Below are 22,466 nucleotides of genomic sequence, written 5' to 3'. Positions count from 1 at the left end.
TCTGTTGTTCTTCCTGTATCTGTTTTTAAAAGAGACAGACTGTGACTCCATCAATTATTGACACTGGCCTAAGTTACCTGTTGCACAAAAGTACTTTCTTCACTGTGCGCCATTCAGAGAAATGTAGTGCTTAATGTGGCTGTCTTTATATTATACTTAATAGTAAATAAATTATTTTATAATGCAAATGTATCTGAGTGATTAAAAATTACTTTAGTATTGTATGAAGTGCATACAGTACTGTAAAATATACTGTTTGTTGAAACTGATCCTTTCAGTACTTTGTATTTTTTTTATTTGTTTATTTGTAAACAATTTGCCTTTAGTAACTTCCTGATGGTGACAATGGAAATTAGTCAGTACTAATCATCTCTGTGAGCATTAGAATAAAACACATTTTAATAATGTAGCAGACAGCCAGTACTGGTGCATTGCTCCTGGTGACAAGAGTTCAGTTTCTGGCCTTGCTGTGGTCAATTTGGTGGGAGACGAGGGGGAATTTGCTTATTCTGTGCACGTCTATGATATTTTCTCCCTTCATCCCTATGTCCCCTAACATCCCAAGGATGTGTGTATTAGGTTAATTGCTGACTCTAAATTGACTGACCTGGCAAACAAAATGGAAGGATTTTAATAACATTTATGTTTCTTTCTCAAGATGTACCAAACTGTAGATTTTGCCACTCGTAATATTGTAGCAATTTCTCAGATGAGTTTTTTCTGTTTTCGCTGCTTAAGGATGGCTTCTTTCACCTGCATGGAGAGCTCCTTTGACCGCATGTTGTCTGTTCACAGCAAAATCTTCCACATGCAAGCACCACACCTCAAATCAACTCCAGGCCTTTTATCTGCTTAATTGATAATAACATAACGATGGACTTGCCCACACCTGTCCATGAAATAACCTTTGAGTCAATTGTCCAATTACATTTGAGCCCCTGAAATGAAGGGATTGTGTTAAAAAAATGCTTCAGTTGCCTCACATTTTTATGCAATCATTTTGTTCACCCCACTGAATTAAAGCTGAAAGTCTGCACTTCAAGTGCATCTGAATTGCTTCATTTAAAATTCATTGTGGTAATGTACAGAACCAAAATTAGAAAAAAGCTGTCTCTGTCCAAATATTTATGGACCTAACTGTATCTATTAAAGTCTCCTTTGTTTCATTGTACTTGCAGGAACTGTATAGTCCCAGAGGAGCAAGAAGAAAGTGAAGATGAACTTACTCCAAGCTATGACAAGACTTTCAAAAAACAGTAACTTAGCATTGTTTCTTTGCTTATGTTGTTTTAGTTTTTTTTAGTATATATTGTGACATTTCAATTATCATCTGTTCAGTGGTGTAAAACCAGATGTTTAGGTCACAATAATTCAAGTGCATAAAGCTGAACTGACTGCTGCCAACATGTATTCTTTTTATTGTTTAATGGGGAAGCGTACAGTATTTATAAAATAAATGAACTTTTGATTCCAGGCTGTAAAGCAGCTCAAACATCACAAGGCTAGATAATTTCCCATGTTTTATATATAGTAACTGATGGAAACTGCAGATCTTTCATAGTGTTCTATGATCTGAAAATTCTGTGTTAACTGAAACCTATAATGAAAACTTTTCTTACTACCCTGTTATTTCTTCTACAGGGAGTCAAGCCTAGATCAAAAAAGAAGAAAATCTGTTCAGGTGAGTAACATCTAAAGTGTCCTCAAGAAAAATACAGAATGTTGATTGTGAACTGTTAAAAGTGTAAAACTTGCATAAATGTAACATTGGTGCTCTATAATATGTTTAATAATTTAACTGCATTATATAGTGTATTCATTGAGGAGTATATCATTTTAGGTAGTTTAGTTCTTAGAATAAAAGTTTAAAAACTTAGAGATAGGAGTAGTGGATAATAAAATTTAAGTAAGTGTTTAGGTTGATGTTGACATTAATTTGAATAATGTATGTGAGTGGGGGTGGGCTTGTCAGATTTGATTTTAGTAAGATATGACATTTATGTTTTACTGACTTGTAATTAATACATTGCAATGTAATGTGTAAAACTAATAAAAATTATATCAGAAAAAGGAAACCTGAGCCACATTTTCATATTATTTACCCATGTCCATTTTTTTTTTGCTAATTTGAAAAATGAATATACATTTGAGCAGTGTGCGTTATGGAACAGTAGTTGGCACTGCCAGTTCACAATTCTAAAAGAAAGGTTTAGAATTTTGGCCCACTCTTGTGGAGTTTCACATTCTACTTGTGTCCATGTGATTTTTATGTATTTATTTTTATTTGTTTATTTTTGTCCCACATCCAAATGAAGTACTGGTGTGCTTGATTCCTTTTAAATTTGCAGAGTGTGACTGTGCATGAGTATGAGAAAAGCACTATATAAATGTAAAGAATTATTATTATTACCCTGTTCAGGACTAGTTCCTGCCTTGTATTGAATTATGCAATTATTATTGCATAAAGAAGTCTTGAAAAACATGTTTTACAGTAAAATCTATTTCTTTAGTTGTATACCTATTTACAATTTTTTACCAAATGCATTCTCTTTTAAATGTAACACCAATAATACTTGTATGTAATAATGTGCATTGGTGGAGTCCTATTCACATCCCAGTCTGTAAAAAAATGGGAATAGCTGCTCTGTTCCCTTCCTGTGCATTTCTTGGTCTTAGGAGTAAGTCCTATTCTTCTGATACCATTTCCTAACAAGTCTTTTTCAGCCTTCTTGTTTGCCTTATAACACTCATCTCCATCCATCACAAAGCACACATCACCCAGTCATTCTCCTGTTTTCATTTACAGTATATGCACTTGCATTTTTTTCCACAGAAAACTTCTACAGATCTGTCTGATTACAACTTGTTCTAGTCTTGTCCAAATTTACTTCAGATTCAACCTTCATCACGCATGTTCACTTCAATACACAATACAACATTGTCTGCTGTTTGTTTTACCCTTACCTTTCACCCCTGGAGATGTTCCATTAGAAACCAGAATAAGGGACATATCCACTGACATTCTGTGTGAAATATTTTTCGAGACAGTCCCTCATGTACGTGTTTGATCACCCACTTTAAATCCCTGCTGTTCAGAACACCATTTGTGTTTCTCAGTGACTACCTCACTTTAAAAAGCTATGTCAATCCATGATGTGGTGACTGTTTTACTTAACATTCATTGACCACCAGAGGGCATCCTTAGCATTCAAATGACATTGGTGACTCTAAAGAAAATGACATAGTTTCAGAACAAACATGTATGTGTTCAAGTGGGCCTCCTGCTAGAGACACTTCAAGATGTAGAGAATAGAACATTTCAGGTCAGAAGTCCCTCTATTGTATATGTGTTCCAGCAAATTTACACATGACTGCAAAAAAACGTATTTAATTTTTATTGAAGTAGTCGTTTAAGCATTATTTATTGCTGCTTCTAAAGCTACATTTCCCATTTTTAAATTGTACACCTAACAATTTATGCAGTCATTTTTGTATTTCACAAACAAAATAATCACAAAAGTGAATAGTAATTGTGACTACTTAAACTCATTAAATCTGAAGTCTTCATTTTATTAATATACATCTCTATATCATCCTCCTTTCAAAGTGTACCTTTGGGAGAGCAGGAAAATATTGCATAGTGTGCACACCTGAACACTGAATTATACCTATGATAGAGCAAAGCAAAGCAATGTCATTGGATCATACATTAGCTGAAGAAAAACGTCCACAGTGCTTTGTGCTTTTTTGCATCAATTCTGTAGGTCATTTTTGAAACCGGGAGGAGAGGTGTGTTAGTGTGTTGATAGATTTTCATTACATTATGCAAGAGATTCAGCAATCACTAATCTATAAATAAATAATGGCGTGGTAACTATTGATTAAAAACAGAAAAGAGCCCTTTCCATAATAACTTTACACAATGGGTAACATAGCTCAAATCGCAGACACGTCTCTTTGTTTGAGTAGTTTGCACATTCTCACCATGTTTGCATGGGTTTTTTTCCTAAAGTGCTCTTATTTTTTTTGCCACATCCCCAAAGCATACAGGATGGGTTGATATGGTGAAGCAAACATTGTAAATCTTATTCTTCTTTCGGCTGCTCCCATTAGGGGTTGCCACAGCGGATCATCTTCTTCCATATCTTTCTGTCCTCTGCATCTTGCTCAGTTATACCCATCACCTGCATGTCCTCTCTCACCACATCCATAAACCTTCGCATAGGCCTTCCTCTTTTCCTCTTCCTTGGCAGCTCTATCCTTAGCATACTTCTCCCAATATACCCAGCATCTCTCCTCTGCACATGTCCAAACCAACGCAATCTCGCCTCTCTGACTTTTCTGCAAACCAGTCCAACATGAGCTGACCCTCTAACGTACTCATTTCTAATCCTCCTGTCTAATCTCGTCTGTCAACCTGTCCATCACCATTGCAAATAAGAAAGGGCTCAGAGCTGATCCCTGATGTAATCCCAAACTTGAATGTATCCGTCATGCCTACCACAGACCTCATGAATGTATCTGTCATGCCTACCACAGACCTCACCACTGTCACACTTCCCTCGTACATATCCTGTACAACTGTTACGTACTTCTCTGCCTCTCCCGACTTCCTCATACAATACCACAGCTCCTCTCAAGGCACCCTGTCATATGCTTTCTCCAGGTCCACAAAGACGCAATGCAGCTCCTTCTGGCCTTCTCTAAACTTCTCCATTAACATCCTCAGAGCAAACATTACATCTGTGGTGCTCTTTCTTGGCATGAAACCATACTGCTGCTCACTAATCATCATCTCACTTCTTAACCTAGCTTCCACTAACTAATCTTTCCCATAACTTCATGCTGTGGCTCATCAATTTTATTCCCCTGTAGTTACTGCAGTCCTGCACATCCCCCTTATTCTTAAATATCGGCACCAGTACACTTCTTCTCCACTCCTCAGGCATCCTCTCACTTTCCAAGATTCCATTAAACAATCTGGTTAAAAACTCCACTGCCGTCTCTCCTAAACACCTCCATGCTTCCATAGGTATATCATCTGGACCACCGGCCTTTCCATTTTTCATCCTCTTCATAGCTGTCCTTACTTCCTCCTTGCTAATCCATTGCACTTCCTGATTCACTATCTCCACATCATCCAACCTCTTCTCTCTCTCGTTCTCTTCATTCATCAGCCTCTCAAAGTACTCTGCTCAACACACACTCCTTGCTTGTGAGTATGTTTCCATCTTTATCCTTTATCACCCTAACCTGCTGCACATCTTTCCCAGCTTGGTCCCTCTGTTTAGCCAATCGGTACAGGTCCTTTTCCCCACCTTAGTGTCCATCCTCTCATACAACTCATCATACGCCTTTTCTTTAGCCTTCACCACCTCTCTCTTCACCTTGCACCTTATCTCCTTGTACTCTTGTCTACTTTCTGCATCTCTCTGACTATCCCACTTCTTCTTTGCCATCCTCTTCCTCTGTATACTCTCCTGTATTTCCTCATTCCACCACCAGGTTTCCTTTTCCTCCTTCCTCTTTCCAGATGTCACGCCAAGCACCCTTCTTGCTGTCACCCTTACTACATCTGCTGTAGTTTCCCAGCTGTCTGGTAATTCTTCACTACCACCCAGTGCCTGTCTCAACTCCTTCCTTAACTCAACCTTGCAGTCTTCCTTTTTCAACTTCCACCATTTGATCCTTGGCTCTGCCCTCACTCTCTTCCTCTTCTTGATCTCCAACGTCATCCTACAGACCATCATCCTATGCTGCTTAACTACACTTTCCCCTGCCACCACTTTGCAGTCTTCAATCTCCTTCAGATTGACTCTTCTGCATAGGATGTAATCTACCTGTGTGCATCTTCCTCCACTCTTGTACGTAATCCTATGTTCCTCCCTCTTCTTAAAATACGTATTCACCACAGCCATGTCCATCCTTTTGGCAAAATCCACTATCCTCTGACCTTCTTCATTCCTCTCCTTGACACCATACCTACCCATCACCTCCTCGTCTCGACTGTTCCCTTCACCAACATGCCCATTGAAATCCGCTCCAATCACCACTTTCTGTCCCTTGGGTACACTGTTCATCACTTCATCCAACTCAATCCAAAAATCTTCTTTCTCACCCAATGCACACCCAACTTGCAGTGCATATGCACTAACAACATTCATCATCACACCTCCAATTACCAGCTTCATAATCATTACTCTGTCTGACACTCTTTTCACCTCCAAAACACTCTTGACATACTGTTCCTTCAGAATAACTCCTACCCCATTTCTTCTCCCATCCACACCATGATAGAACAATTTGAATCCACCTCCAATCCACCTGGTCTTACTCCCCTTTCATTTAGTCTCTTGCACGCACAATATATCAACCTTCCTTCTCTCCATCATATCTGCTAACTGTCTCCCCTTACCAGTCATACTGCCAACATTCAAAGTTCCTACCCTCAGTTCCACTCTCTTTACTTTCCTCCTCTCCTCCTGCCTCCGGACACGTCTCCGCCCTCGTTCTTCTCCTTCTTCTTCTTCGGCCAACAGTAGCCCAGTTTCCGCCAGCACCCTGTTGGCTAACAGTACTGGTGGCGGTCGTTGTTAACCCAGGGTCGACCAATTGGGTATGGAAATTTGTATTGTTGTCCGCATATTGATTTGGCAAAATTTTACAGCGGATGCCCTTCTTGACGTAACCCACCCCATTTATCCGGGCTTGGGACCGGCACGAAGAAACACACTGGTTTGTGCATCCCCTGTGACTGGGTTGAAGCTAACATTGTAAATGAGGATGAGAATATGTTTAACTGCTTCATCAAGGATTATTTTTCCAAGTAAGCCTGATGCTGCAAGAGAGTCTGTGACTTAGGGCTGCACGATAACAGAAAAAATGATTATCACGATTATTTTGCTCAAAATTTTTATCACGATTAATAATGACGATTATTCCTTTGGTAAATGAAGTCTGTGACCAAAGCAGTGTAGCCTCGGGCAGTTATTCACAGATGCTGCCCTAATCATATTAGCTGCGTTGTCCGTTGTGATACACACAAGTCTTTCTTCCACCAAGCCCCAAGCGGACATCGCTTCTTTGAGGCCCACTGCAATAAACTCCGCTGTATGGTCTTGTGGGAAAAACAAAGTTTGCAAAAGCTTGCTTTTCATCTCAAACTCGCTGTCAATAAAATGAACTGTCAAGCTCAAATACGGTTCCGCAGTTCTGCTTGACCATAAGTCGGTCGTGGCAGCAAAATATTCAAGGCTGAGCCTGAGAATTTCTCTTTCTATTTCTTTTCGGCATTTTGCATACAGCGAGGGCAGCGCAACATTGGAAAAATGGTTGCGTGAGGGAATGCTATATCTTTTATCAAGTGTTGCGATCATTTTTTTAAACCCCTCACTGCTCACGGTGGTTATTGGACACATATCCTTGGCTATATGGTACGTGATCGCCTCTGTTATTTCCCAGTGTCTTTGCGAGCTAGGCAAATATGGTATTGCGTTGAACAATGTCCCTGATATTGTTGTCTGTGTTGTGGATGGCTGGTAATTTTTTGTTGTTGCTGTTTGTGCCTTCAGTCGTTGAAATTCTTGATAGTGTACTTTGTGGTGGCTTTTAAGGTGGTTGATGAGGTTTGTTGTGTTACCTTGGGACGTTTGGACGGAACAGGAGCAAAGTTTGCACAAGACTCGTACCTGATCAACATCACATTCCTCGAAATCGAAATAGTTCCAGACAACTGAGTATGACCCCTTTTTAGGAACTAACGATCGCACTTCTGCACCTTCCTCACGTTGCTCCGCTATCATATGTTTATTCTGACTGACTGTTATTGTTGCTATTGACTTCTACTGCTTCAGAAAGCGCTTGCAATCTAGACGCAGTTACGTCATAGTGACGCAGTCCAATCCGTAAACTCAGCCCATAAAAAACAGTTTGGTCTTTATACTGTAAAATCGCGACGATATTTATTAACTGATCGTGGGTCATAAATATCGTTATCATGAGAAAAAAAAGATTAATCGTGCAGCCCTACTGTGACTCACTGCGATGCTAACTTGAATTTAGCAAGTCAGAAAACAGATGAATAGTTGGAATATATTATACGTATATTTTGTCTTGTAAACCTTGCTTATGAAAATATGAGAATCTGTTGTACCTGATATCTTTATATATAATATGTTACCTTGGCTGTTTGTTTGTCTGTCCAGGATTTTAAATCAGCTGTAGCTTGCAAACCGTTTGACCTATTGACCTGAAATTTGGTACACATATACAATGAGATGTCTGCTCTCCGCTTTCGGGGTGATGATTGACCTCCAAGGTTATTCCTCTTTTTATTTTTATTTTATTTTATTGTAGAGTTAACTCTTGGCAGCGGCTGTGCGGCGCATGTGTATGGGTGCCATTCTCATCCCTACCACCTTTGCCGTCACTTCCTCTACCTCTTCATATCTTAAATCATTCTTGAGGCAGATTGAAGGTGAAAAATTACAGAACATACTAAGTAATTTCGAAACAAACACTGACTTAATCAGTCTTAACAAGAAAAGATGCCGATGAAAGAAGAGAAGAAGTGGGCCGCTAGGGTGGAGAAAAGAAAAGCTGCCCAGGAAATGAATGCTAAATGTACAGAGAAAGAGGATGAAAACTGCTCAAGTCAAGTGTAATGTGCAGTGCGCCGTTACTGGTAGTACTACAACACTTGTACCTTATTAAAACAAGAGAACAAACTATGGTGTCTAATGTCGTTGAAGTGAACATCTTGCTGCAGATCAGGTTAAGTTCAAATAATATGCACCTTGCTTAATTGTCTGTGCATTCAGACAATTTGATGGTTACAGCGATATCATGCACTTGCCGTCAGGCTTCAAGAAAGGCAATTGAAGTCAAATATTTACATCCTGGATAGTTTTTACTTTCTTCTCCTTCATAAAAAATATATTAATATGTAATTACTATACATTTCATAATTGTACTTTTTACAGTTAAATGATATAAAAAACAGCCATCAATCTCTAATGTTACTCTTCCTAAAACTGAGATGTCTCATGTGTTTAATATTACATTGCACCCAGAGTCTGGGGAGTTTTGAAAAAGCACTAAAAACATACTTGTTTTTTTGGGGAATCGGAGCAGCCAAGGTGACGCAAATACTGTTACTGCCAGAAAGGATTCTACTCCGTTGGGCCTTGAGCAAAGCCCTTAACCTAAAATTTCCTCCAGGGACACTGTACAATGGCTGACCCTCCTCTTTGATCCCCCCAAAGATCATGTGAAATTACAAATAAAAAATTAACAAAGTATAGCAAATCAAAAATACATATCTTGGCCATTGAAGTTAATTGACTAGTGAAAACAGATATACATATATAAATGTTATGAGCAACTTTCATGAAATGCATGTTGCAGGCTGAGAATGGTTGTTCTATATGGTAGCAAAAAAAAAATCGCACATCTTTTAATTATATGGGGAAAATACACTACGCTGTAATGGTTTATTTACTTCAGAAATCCATGAGTGAAGGCAATAATGTGAATTAGCCCTACCTGAATGAGACTACCTGAAATTGACATGTGTGGAACAAAGCATTGCCAAAATTTTGTTCTCATTCTTATAGAAAGAAAAAAAATTATTTCATTGCTGAAGCTTCCAGAATGAGGGCTATTCTATAGTGACCAATTGTACCTTTTACAGCACTCCAAATAGCACCTTCAAATGTGAAGTTCAACTTCTTTCCTTGGTTATCAACAAGGGTGTAGTTATACTCTGTATAAGTCACAATACAATTTCATTAATTAATTAAATGCTCTAAGAGGTATGTTTTTAGGTATTAGATAAAAATTCACTTTGCTGATTGTGCTGATCATGTGGATAAAGTGTAGTCATTTTATAGACTGACAGCGGAACTTTAAAATGTTTCAGGCTACTGCATATAAGCAGGATGATTCAGAAGAGCTGTTGGAAACAGCAAAGCACAGCACTGTAATGAGTGAAATGGAATCTTCAACCAAAATGGAGAGTCCAAAGTCCTTAACACTTAACAGGTTTGGAAAAAGTATTTAATAAATGATGTGTTTTTCCATGTTTAGGACAATTATATTTTTTTGTATTTTAATATTGCCAATCTTTATTATTTTTTTCTCCAGCAAGAAAAGAAAAACAGTCTCCAATAATGCCGGCTATAGCAAGAGGCCCAAATCTACAATATGTGCTGACCAATATACAAGAAAAGGCCAAGCTCAAGACTCGTATGGTGAAGAGGGTGACGATGACATGTCTGAGGAACATGATGAAGATGTTGATGATGATGTAATCTTTACCCAAGAAAAAAAGGCAAAGTCCACCTTAAGAAAAATAAAAAATGAGTTTTCCCAAGATTCAGAAAATGCCAAGGATACAGATACCGTTTATGACCAAAAATTGAATGGAGATAGCCCTCTGCACAACTCAGAAATCAGAGTATCAGAATCAATTTGCTCTACGACACAGACAAATATACTTCATGTTGTAAAGAAAAATGACAGTGAAATTAAAGGAGAGATGGAAGAAAATAATAATTTAGTAGACAACATGGATGAGGATGACTTCAACCTTACTGCCAGTGTTCCATTACAGTCTGCAGAAAATGTTGCTATGTCTGAAAGAATCACTGAGTTGGAGAATGAGGCTAATGGATTACGAAGGATGCTGGGTGGTCCTGTTATTTTAAATATGAGCAAAGATCAAAGTTTTTCAAAGGAAAAGCTGCCGTCTAGCATGGAGGAGTTAGAGATCTCCTACCATGAGGTTAGCCAAGAAAGAGATCTTTTAAGCCAGAGCCTGAAGGAAGCTGCTACTACATTAAAGTCCATCTCCGCAGAAAGAGACAAGTACCAGCTCAAGGTATCAGTAACACTGTGTTTATTTTTATTGTTTTATTTTACTTTTGCACAGTGGGTAGTGATGCTGCACTGAAGATCCAGAAATCTGGGTTTCTCCTGCCCAGTTGCTGTCTGTGTGGAGTTTTCACAATCCTCCCTTGTCTGCTTCAGTTTCCTCCCCAGCTCCCTAAAAGCTGTATTTATTTTTTTTTTTTTCTGGAGATTGTAAATTGGCCCAGGGTGAGTTTGAGAATGTTTTTGTGCACTTTGTTTTGGAAACAAAATCAAGTCTTTATGGTACTATTACACTATATTTTCTGGTTGTCAGTACTCACACCATTATTATACATTGATCTGCCACAACATTAAAACCACTGACCGGAGAAGTAAATAGCAATGACTATCTCATTATAATGGCACTTATCAAGGGGTGACATATATTAGGCAGCAAGTGAACAGTCAGTTCTTGAATTGATGTGTTAGAAGCAGGAAAAATGGACAAGTGTAAAGATCTGAGCGACTTTGACAAGGGCCAAATTGTGGTGGCTAAACGATTGGTGCAGAGCATTTCCAAAGTAGCAGGTCTTGTGGGGTGTTGCCAGTGGGCAATGGTAGGTACCTACCATAAGTGGCCCAAGAAATGACAAATGAACTGGTGACAGGGACATGGGTGCCCAAGGCTCATTGATGCATGTGAAAAGCAAAAGCTAGCCCATCTGGTCCAATCCCACAGAAGACCTACTAGAGTACAAGCTGTTGAAAAATGTAATGTTGGACATGAGAGAAACGTGTCAGAACACACAGTGCATTGCAACTTACTGCATATGGGGCTGCATAATCACAGACTGATCAGATTGTCCATGTTGACCCCTGTCACAACTCAAAGTATCTACAATGGCCAGGTGATCATCAGAACTGAACCATGGAACAATGGGGAAAGGAGGCCTGGTCTGATGAATCACATTTTCTTGTAGATCATGTGGACAGCCATGTGTGCATGTGCATTGGTTACCTGGGAAAGAGATATCAGCAGGATGCAATATGTGAAGAAGGAAGGCAAGTCGGTGGAGGCAGCGTGATGTTCCGAGCAATGTTGTGCTTGAAAACCTTGGGTCCTGGGGTTTATGTGGATGTTGTTTTGACACAAACCACCTATCTAAAGATTGTTACAGACCACATACACCCCCTTATGGCAGCGGTATTCTCTTATGGCAGTGGTATATTTCAGCAGGATAATGTACCCTGGAACACTGGAAAAAATATTCAAGACTGGTTTGAGCAACATGACAGAGTTTAAGGTGTTGAATTGGTCTCCGAATTCCCCAGATTTCAATTTGATTGAGCATCTGTGGGATGTGCTGGAAAAACAAGTCCATAAAGACGTCACCTCACAACATACAGGACTGAAAGGGCCTGCTGCTAACGTCTTGGTGCCAGATACCACAGGGTATCTTCAGAGAGGTTCATTAATAATTGGAATTTAGCATATACATTTTCCCAATGTAACTCAACATACTGTGATTAATTATTAATTAACTGTTTACATACATAAATATATGAGAGGACACTAGTGGAGACTCATGAGCCAATCTCAATCCAACATTATGTCATATAGGCTAAATACTGAAAATGCACAAAAATGTAGTTTTGTTTATTATGAGATGTACAAACAAAAATAAACAAAAAAATAAACCTTCCTGCAGCCCCTCTTGGTCTGCTTGAACAGGACTTCTGTTTTAGGTGGGATATCCCATACACTTTTTTTTTTTATCACAAAACGTACCTCTTTACACCGCTTCTGGCCTCTCCTCTTCCTATCAGTGGAACTTGTACCTGTCATTCCACTCCTGACTCAGAGCTCAGCTAAGAGGAAGATTTTAAAACCCTGGACTGGAACCACTTTCAGGCATGTTCCAGCAGTAACATCTAAGGGTCAACAATGACATTGTAACTTTTTCCTTCTAAAATACTCCTAGGTGTCCCAGTGCTCTATTAAAGGGCCTGTCAACTTTGAGGTCACCTTTGCACTCCAGAAATTAGCAGCAGGCCAGACATAATATATAAGGCCACTCTGATACCACCAGTTGGACTGGGAAATTGGCCACCCATTGCTCATCTCTTACATTACCATCCCATGTGTACCTACTTCTAGGGTCCTGTACATAATTTATGGGTATAACACCCCATTTTTGAGTGGCAGCCCGCTCCACTGGCTTGGACAAGAGAAGACAATGTCCGTGTACATTCCATCAGAGCTTCTTATGGCTCAGTTACTGTCCTGAACAGAATAAAATGACCTGCAGTCATGATCACATCTGAATCCTTCCTCAGAAAATATACAGCATACAGTATGTACAAACTGTATATGTTTTTACACTTGTAAGATTTCATTTACCAACCTTGTTTTTTAAAGCCCAATATTCTAGCCACTGTGGCATATTTCCAACATAGAAGCTGAAAGAAAAGCATTTTGAAATACTATTAATTTTACTTTCAGCTTTAAATTAGCTGTTCATTAACAAACAATTAAGTCATAAGAATATAGAAATTTTCATACATGGAATTCCTAACCATGCGCTATATTTGCAGGTCACTCAGCTTGAGCTGGAGAGAGCACAACTGCAAGAAGAGTGTAACAAGAGCCAACAAGAGTTAATTCTGCTGCAGTCACAATCCACTGTGAACAGTGAGCAAGTCTGCTTGTATAGCAAAAAGAATAAAAATATTCACTATAGCACATTTGAACCTCTGAATTCAGAGTTAGACAGACTACGAGTTGAAAAACAAAACTTAGAAAACCAGGTGAAACAGCTAGATCACAGACTGAAGAGATCAAAAGAGACCCTGGACAAAGCTACCAGCACGCAATCTGTTTCAACAGAAGGGTAAGGCACAGCTGGGCAATGTTGTCATTGTTTTAGATGTTTAGTTGATTCAGTTTTTTTAACCTGATCTCCTTTAGGACTGTTAGAAACATTATAAGCACACTTTAATAGATTTGTACATTGGTAGACTGCTGTCTCCTCATGAATTCAGCATTTGAACGTTTGAATCCTGCACCCAGTTGCCATCAGTGTGAAGTATGCACATTTTCACTGTGTGTGTTTTTTTTTTTTTGATCATGCACCAGGTTTCCTCTTATATCCCATAGAAATATTGTTAGGTTAGTTGATGATTTAGGGTTGCACAGATAATGTGTCCTGTAATGGAGTAGTGCCCTGGGCTGGTAACCAATGCTGTCAAAATACCTAAAAGCAGAATAAAAGGTATTCAGACTGTCATTCTAAAATACACTACCAGTCAAAAGTTTTAAAACACCTTTTACAACATCTTCAAATTTAATTTGCTGAAATTCAATGAATGACCTAAAATGATAAAAAGGTAAGCAGTAATCTGCAATGAGGTTTAAATTTAAAGCTTAGGTTAGCAAAAACTGAAAAAAGGCAATTTCAGAATATTACAAATGGGCCTTCTTCGGTGAACAACTAAAAGGTGAATACCTACAGAAAATAAAGTAAATGAAGCCATTGAAGCAAACAATTTGCACAGGTGTCCCAACTTCTGTTGATTACGTAGAAACCCTCTGTCTGTCTTAAAGCAGAGTTGGAACAACCTGTGTTACTACACCCGCAGAAGTTCTACTTGGACAGTATTACACTGTAGAAAGTTTCAAATTCCAGTGATAATGGCAAGTAAACAGCAAGTAACAATGAAATGCGACACAGCCTCATTACCGTTAGAAACGCTGGCCTTTTTTGTGAATTTCCCCTTGGGATTAATAAAGTATCTATCTATCTATCTATCTATCTATCTATCTATCTATCTATCTATCTATCTATCTATCTATCTATCTATCTATCTATCTATCTATCTATCTATCTATCTATCTATCTATCTATCTATCTATCTATCTATCTATCATTTAGAGAAATTGCAAAAAAAATCAATGCATCCGTGAGAGCGGCTTCCTACACAATACAAAGGCAATTGGAAACTGGAAGAAACTCTGATAGGAAGAGATCTGGCAGACCCAAAGTCACAACCCAATCTGAAGACAAGTTCCAGAGGGTGACCAGCTTGCGTAATAGGCACCCGACAGCACAATAGCTTCAAGCACAGCTAAACTGGTCAAAAAAAAGGCAAGTCTCAGTTTCTAATACAAAGAGGAGGCTTTGTGCTGCAGGTTTGACAGGGCAAGTGGCGCTAAGAAGCCATTCCTTAAAGGACAAAATAGGGTGTTTGTATGCCACTGAGTTGGTGAAAGGATGGTTCCTCAGTGTGTGACACCAGTTGTCAAACATGGAGGAGGAAATGTGATGGTCTGGGGTTCTTTTGTCGGAGGCTTGCACAGAGTGACTGGCATTCTGAGTCAAAAGGGTTACCTTTTACCTAATTTCATACACTTGATGATTCCTTATTTTTTTACTTGCCATTATTTGTTGTATGCCTTGATTTAAAAAAACATTAAGATGTTAAACTGCATGCATTTCCATAAAAACTGAGGTGTTCTAAAACTTTTGATCAGTAGTCTAAAATATACATGCAGGAGAGGCAGCAGTAGCACAAAAACAGTCATTTGGAAGGATACAGAAACATACACATACCTTGTCTCTAAGTCATATGCAAGTAAGCAGCTTATGCCTTATGCAGCCAGGGACCATACCTACAGTTTTATGATTTGTAAAAGGTTTCTAGCATGTAGGGAAATTTGTGGATTTTTACTAAGTCTAATTCCACCTTAAAACTAAGACTTTAGGTTTTATGGTTACTTACATCTTAAAGAATTATTTTTTTCAAGATTTAGTACCCAGTTGCTCAGTCATTTTGATCCTATGAAGAAATTCTGACATTTCTTATACCAGTGATGTGATCGTTAATCTCTGCCTGTGATATTTGGCAGCCTTTGTACCTTTCTTTTCTTCCTTACCCACTGGGTGTGGGCACAGTGACTCCCAGCAGTCTTGAGCACTGCTTCAGTGGTCATTCACTCTGTCATAACATTGAGAAGAAGAGGTAAAGCAACTATTTTGCTATGGTGGAATGTCACCAAATACCAGGAAAAGATCCCTGAATGCTGCTTGCCTTAACACCGTCCCTCTGTGTTTCTTTTACTAAAATAGGTTTCAAAGTGTATACTTTGAGTTCATTTTTAGATTAAGCAAATTATTATGGTTGTTTTCATATGTGCAAATGATAGTTAAGAGTCTGTTCTTTAATTTGATAATTGTCATGTGCTTCTAAATGGTACAGGAAAAGAGTTTTGGAGATGTAAACACAAATAGAGGGAAGTCAGCCTGGGTTACAAATGAGTTACAAATCAGAGTGAGAAGGGTTGTAGTCATAGGTGGGGGTTGTTAAAAGAATGTGGATAATGGTTTACTGTAGGAAAAGAGATCTGCTCTTCCAATCTGCCTTGAACAGCTTCTGTACAGTTCTTTTCAGTGACTGTTAGAATTGCTATTTCATAATTAGAAAGTGAACTGTTGCCTTATCCATGGTTGGTTCTTACCTTATGTCCAGTTCTGCTTGTATTGGTATTGGCTTCACACAACCCAAACCTGGATAAGAGAATAACAAGAAGAATGTTACAATAGAACATTTTGTAATAAACTACAAATTAATTAAATAACACATTTGTTGGAAACATTGTTAGCGCATAGGGACTGAGTTCCACCCAAAGTGAACGATTATGGATATTTTGTTAAGAAGTGGTCAGTCAGGTCTATTAAAAATGTTGTCTCTTCTGGAATTTACAGTATGCCCCTGGTTCAAGTACGTAGACTGAGGGAGAATGTGGCTCTTCTGCTTTCTTCAGTGCTGCCTCACTTGGACCTTCAGGATATCAACTACGACACAGGGGACATTGACCACATTCTGGAGCAGGTTATTGAAGCCAACAAAATCTGAACTGTAAAGAACAATAAGCCCTTTGACTTTTTATACCATCTTTGGCCTTAACTGCTTATCTTCTAGATAACCATTGACTGTTATATCTAGTTATGAAGTGCCTACAGTGCAAGTTCAAAGTCTTGAAAATAGCATTATCAATTGTATTGTCTACAATGCTTAAAAGTAGCACAATGTCATTACCAACATAATTATACTTAGAAGACTGCCTGTGTAGTACTGGTTTAAACAGTATGTCTTTAACAAACAAATATGATGATATTTCAACTTATGATTGTTCATGGAACAATACAGCGAGGTCTGAGGACTTTCAAAAGAAATATTTATCAATGTTCTTTTGAATGTACCTTCTGATCCAAGAATTTAAATCAACATATTTTTAAAAAGTGTTTTTGCATAAATGTCATGAAACTTATCATAACTGGTAAAAACATTATGAAATCATTGTATTCTTTTACACTAAAATATGGTTTAAATTTCCAATTTTGTCACAGCAACTTCGGAAAGTGTTCTTTGAAGAGGTACTTTTGCATGTCTGTTTTTTCTCATTCAGTTACACAACCCAATTTAAACCCCAAGTTCTACCATGGGTTGAAAATGTGGGAGCAAACTATAGTTAAGCAGTTGAATCCATTTGCGTAGTGAAGATCAACATCACCATTCACAAATTACAGGCTAACTAGCCTGCTGATTGGCCTTAGACTTCTGGGTAGGCTGGAGGAAGAGGAGATTGTAAAAGTTAAATCAAACAAGCTGAAACAGAAAAGGAGAAATAAAAAATATTTTAAAAGAAAAGTCAGGATTAATTTTTTTTAAATGTTTTCATACAGTTATTAGAAGCTTGAGTAAGGCTCTAATCAAACAAGAACCAGCACAAGGAAAAACACTGTTACAATCAGTTCCTACATAAAAAGCACAGAAGTTAAAAAAACTCCTGTCCATAGTTCTAACTGCTAGCTTCTGCTCTACTGAAATGTCAATGCAGAGAGTAAACAGCAGCTCACCTTCTACTTACTCTGTATCTTATGTTTTTTGTTTTTGAAAACTGGGTTGTTCAATTGACATGTTTTGCCTGGTCCTTAAAATATCTTTCCCAAATCATAAAAAGGTTTAACTACAGGTAGCATGAAGAAATCTCAGAAAATTCATTCTCAAAGATTAAGGTAGGCAATTCAATGTTCATGTAGTTCATTTAAAGCATGTTTTGTCCAGTTCATGTTTCTGAATATTGAGAACCATACTAGAAAATGTTTAGTGTGCCTAGAAATGAATGCAACCATTATCTTTGGCCTAATTTGCATATTGTTAGGGAAGTGTCCCTAGTACTTTGTACTTTTTATCACTTTGTCCCAAACATGCTCAGTGCGTCAGTGCAGGCATTGGCAATACCAGCCTTCAGAAGGGGAAGCAATCCAAGTTTTAGGTGAAATTTCTCCATAGTGGCCCAAACATCATTACTGTAGATGGAAAGTTTTAAAAAAGAAAACTGCAATGAGTAAAGTAAATATTTGACGTTGCATACTGTAAGGTGCTTTTTACTGATGCAATAAGTTGCATTGTGTTGAACATTATATCAGTCTTTTGCTTTAGTTCTCAGAGCACACCATTACAATTCACTTTAAAGTAAAATGTTAAAATACAAAATCATTTAATAGATGCTTGATAAATTACACATAATCAGAATGATGCAGTGAATTCATCTGCATCAGTGAGAAAAAGAAGTGTACAGTGCTGGCAAACACAAAACACTTCTGCACCTTTTCGTTACCTTTTTGGATTTCATTTAAAAAAATGTTGAACTCCAGATGTTTCTTGTTGTATTATAACTTGTAAATCTTAGAAAATTGCCTTTTTTATGTCATTTGAGTATGTGTGCATTTTTAATGTGTGTTTGTACTGAAGAGTGGCTAGCTGTTTTGTGTGTATTTTATATAAATTTTTTAATAAAATAAGAGCCTTTAAGTTGAATACAAATTTTTCCATAGGCTGATTAAATTGCAGTATGTGTGCATTTCTATTGGCATGTAATTACAGTAGCTTTAATGGGTGTCTTAAACAAGCATTAAAAGTAACTTACTGAACGGCATTGCAAGCAGTTCAGGAATGTAAAAAATGTTATATGAGTTGGTGTGACATACAAAACAATTGAGGCGTTGCATCAAAGTAAACAAATAGGCTTTCTGAACCCATTTTTTCCATTACAGAGTCTCAGGACAGGAACCAATCCCAGCATGTCATTGTGCTGCCCTAAAGTTATAGTCACCCTAAAAAAAATAAAAGAAAGTTGAAAATAACAATTACTGCTGAGCCTTCTTCAGGGGCGTTGATGCTCAAGTTGTGTTTCTAACTTACCTTCCTCTTGCTTTTTAAAGATAGAGAATGTTCTTATCTTTGTCATACTGTTTTCTTTAAATCTTGAATTTTTCTTGAGCGGTCATATACATCAGGTCTTCATCTGCTGAAGAATGGTCAGCATAGTGGCACAGTTGTCAATGTTGCTGCCTTATTGCTTTAGGAACCCTAACAGCAAGGCTGTCTTGTTTGAGTGGGCTACATCCACGTTTAAAAGACATACATTTTGGGCTTATGAGTGATTCTAATCTGGCACTTATGTTTAATTCTACAGGGATAGGCTATGGCAACACTTGACTCTGTATAGGAATAAGTGGGTTCTGAATATGGGCAGAGGGGAACTGACAACAATACTTAAGCAATATGTTTGCATTGTGTTTATTTTTTTGTGTGAGTTCACAGCATTAAGTAGTTTAAAACAGTTTACTCAAATGTATTTAAGAATTGTTTAAAATGAACATAACAACACATGCTGCTAAATAAAATGCACTTCCTGTATATCATGATTCATTTTACACCTCATTGCTTCTTTTCCAGTTGTTAAAATAATTGTTTCATTTTAATGGTCTTTAAAACAATATTGTTTTTGATGTGTCATTTCAGCGCCATTGTGTGTGGAGGTTTTGTAGCCATTTTCTGTATTATTTTTCATGATGGAGCCATGTTGTTGCTCATTGCTAATCCTTTGATTGTCATGTGTGACATCACCACATAGTTTCAAAAGAAGGCAATGCAGTTTTAAGTGCATCTAAGCTTTGGATTCAAAAGATTTAAAACTTCATTTGTAAGCTTGTGTTCTACAACTGTAGACTTTGATTTTTGTCTCATCTTTGAACTTTGACATTCACTTTCTTTGTGCGTTTTTTTTCAAGTACTTGCCTAGCATGTTTTCCGACCATCGTGGTGCTTTGCCCGTAAAAATGAGCACTTCATGACCTAATTGAAAAACATCTGCTAGCTGCCTTCAGATCCGACCACTATTTCCATCCTGGCCACAATATTATCTAGAGGTCACTAATGAAAGATGCATACCCTGAGTTATTTTTTCTTCTTCTTTACCCTTCATCATCTTTCTTTCTTGCGATTCCACTGACTTACCAGTTTAAAGACTTGTCTTCACCAGATGTTGTGCCTTAAGGAGTATACTTTATTTTAATTCCACATGCAAGGACACGTTATCTTAATTTTAAATTTCATATCCCAGAATTAGTTACCCATTGTATGATAGCTTAGATTATTTTTTTTTTAATATTGTGATTGTCTTTTGTGTACACATATGATTACATTTACTCTTATTTATAATCATGAAGGTGCCTGCGTTTCAACAGTTGTAGTTAGCAATAAAGGATAATCACACTAAACAAGCACAGATGTAGTAGATCGTTTTTTTCAAAAATTCACAAATAGGAACAAGTCTTAATACCCTTTTTCGTCTTAAGAATAGCAGTGAAGCCAAATTTTGACACATATGAAGACCGAGGCAGGGACAATATTCAGTCACGCACCAACAGCACTGACAACTAATTATCTTGGCAGCCATTCCCAGTACGCCTTGCCATGAAACTGAGTGCAGCTGGGTGCTTGAATTGGAGTTAGATGTTAGTGATGAGTTTTACTCATTCTCGGAGCTGATGCTTTGTTCAGACGCTATCCTCATAGCCCAAATGGGTCAGGGCTGGATCCTCAGGCTCCACTGCGGAGTACTTGTGTGTTGATGAGCTGTGGTTCACTCAGTATGTCAATGCTTATTGCTCATATGTCTTCTTGCATTATCCACATATAATATTTGGAAAAGGCCCAGAGTGATCAAAAGGTCATTCCTTTTAAATGTGAAACTGAGTGATAAAGAGTAGGTAAACATCTTTATTAACAGTATTTCATGAAGTGCAGTGTCTTGTTAGGGTTAGTTTTGATGACTAATGGCGTTACTTGTAAAGTAATTCTGTCAAATGTCATCTGTTTCTGTGGTATTTGAACAAAAATGTGAATCGATTTTAAATTAATGGTAATTAGGTTTTATCATTAAAAAAAGATCACCTTACAATGGGGGTTTCAAGAACGGATCAGCTTTGTAATGCAGGAGAATCCTGTATGTTACGTTATTCTTTTCTTTCAGTGTTATTTATTATCTCCTTGTATATGGCAAAATGCAGACCTTTGACCCTGTGCTGGACTATGAAAATGTGAACATTCATCATATTACATAAAGGAAAATTTCTGGTTTCAAATGTGTGTTCTTTGTCCAACTGTCTGACTGATGGAGAGCATGCGCTGATAGCACGTTGCTGCGCCCACCACACGATGAGCCACCTGGATTGGGACCCGAGTGCAACGGATATGACCAATAGCTAAAAAAAAGGCGAAAAGAATCTTGATTACAGGCAAGTAATTGTAATCAGCACTCTGACGATTGTAATGTCCTTGTTCTCTTCTCCTGATTTAACTTTTAAATAGTTTTTTGTCCATTTCAATAGGTGGTGTTTCTGCAAGAATGGATACAAGCAGGAATTTGCTCAAGGCAGGAATACACTTTATGTAGGGGTTCTTAAAATTTCATCAAGAATGTAACCTTTTTCAATATTCTCGTTTGATCCAGCCTTCTTCCCATTTTCTCATTGGTTATTTGTATCTGATACTCTTGGTAGGTCAGCATGGTAGTACACTGATCACATGACTGGTACAGCATCCTCATTTTAAATCCCATTAAATTGCACTTTATCTCCATATCTGAGGAGGTTAGACATCCAGGTATTGCGGTTTTCCCAAACATGTGCCTGTTAGTTTGATCAAACAGGAATGTGAGCAGCATCAGTAATCATAGGAATGGTCTGGTGCCTCATTTAGGGTTAGGTCCTGCTTTGTAGCCAGGGATACTGGGATAGTCTAGAGGCCCCTGCAAGTTCTGAATTAGATTAAGTTAGTTTAAAAATGTTATATAATGGTCTTAATGAAGGTTTCCATATATCCGGAGTGCACGTTTACTTTGTTAGTAATGTATCAATCCTCATGTGCAGCATCTGGTACCATATATACTACACATAGAATCTCTTAGTCAGTACACTGATCTTACATTTTCTCAGAGGAAATGTTTTTTTTTCCAAAGGTTGATTGTATTTGTGAATTTATGAATACAGTGTGCTATATCGTGCCATATATCGTCCATTACTTGCTGGGTACAAGGTAGAATCCAGTCACTTTCAGGGCACACACATTATACACACTTGTCTGATTTAAAGTTTCCAGTCACCCTTAAAAGTTCATTTTTTTAGGGAGTCACAGGAAACCAGAGTAAATGGAGAAAGCCAATGCAGAAAAATGGAAACTCTATGCTGAGCGTGCCAGAGCCATTA

General features: G+C 37.9%; 1 protein-coding gene across 1 annotated transcript in view; it reads left to right on the top strand.

The window, feature by feature from the left end:
• Nucleotides 1–19,622, top strand: part of zgc:152774 (uncharacterized protein LOC553526 homolog) — a 101,207-nt gene extending 81,585 nt beyond the window's left edge. Inside the window, exons 12-17 of the mRNA XM_051935192.1 lie at nucleotides 1,179–1,256; nucleotides 1,642–1,681; nucleotides 9,920–10,041; nucleotides 10,144–10,879; nucleotides 13,447–13,742; nucleotides 16,614–19,622. Of these exons, the coding sequence (XP_051791152.1) occupies nucleotides 1,179–1,256; nucleotides 1,642–1,681; nucleotides 9,920–10,041; nucleotides 10,144–10,879; nucleotides 13,447–13,742; nucleotides 16,614–16,764 (1,423 nt within the window). The 3' untranslated portion in view covers nucleotides 16,765–19,622. The remainder of the gene's footprint in view (nucleotides 1–1,178; nucleotides 1,257–1,641; nucleotides 1,682–9,919; nucleotides 10,042–10,143; nucleotides 10,880–13,446; nucleotides 13,743–16,613) is intronic.
• Nucleotides 19,623–22,466: the final 2,844 nt, after the last annotated feature.

The sequence above is a fragment of the Erpetoichthys calabaricus genome, chromosome 12, assembly GCF_900747795.2.
Source record: "Erpetoichthys calabaricus chromosome 12, fErpCal1.3, whole genome shotgun sequence".
NCBI classification, from domain to species: domain Eukaryota; kingdom Metazoa; phylum Chordata; class Cladistia; order Polypteriformes; family Polypteridae; genus Erpetoichthys; species Erpetoichthys calabaricus.
This window is presented reverse-complemented; position numbering and strand designations above follow the sequence as displayed.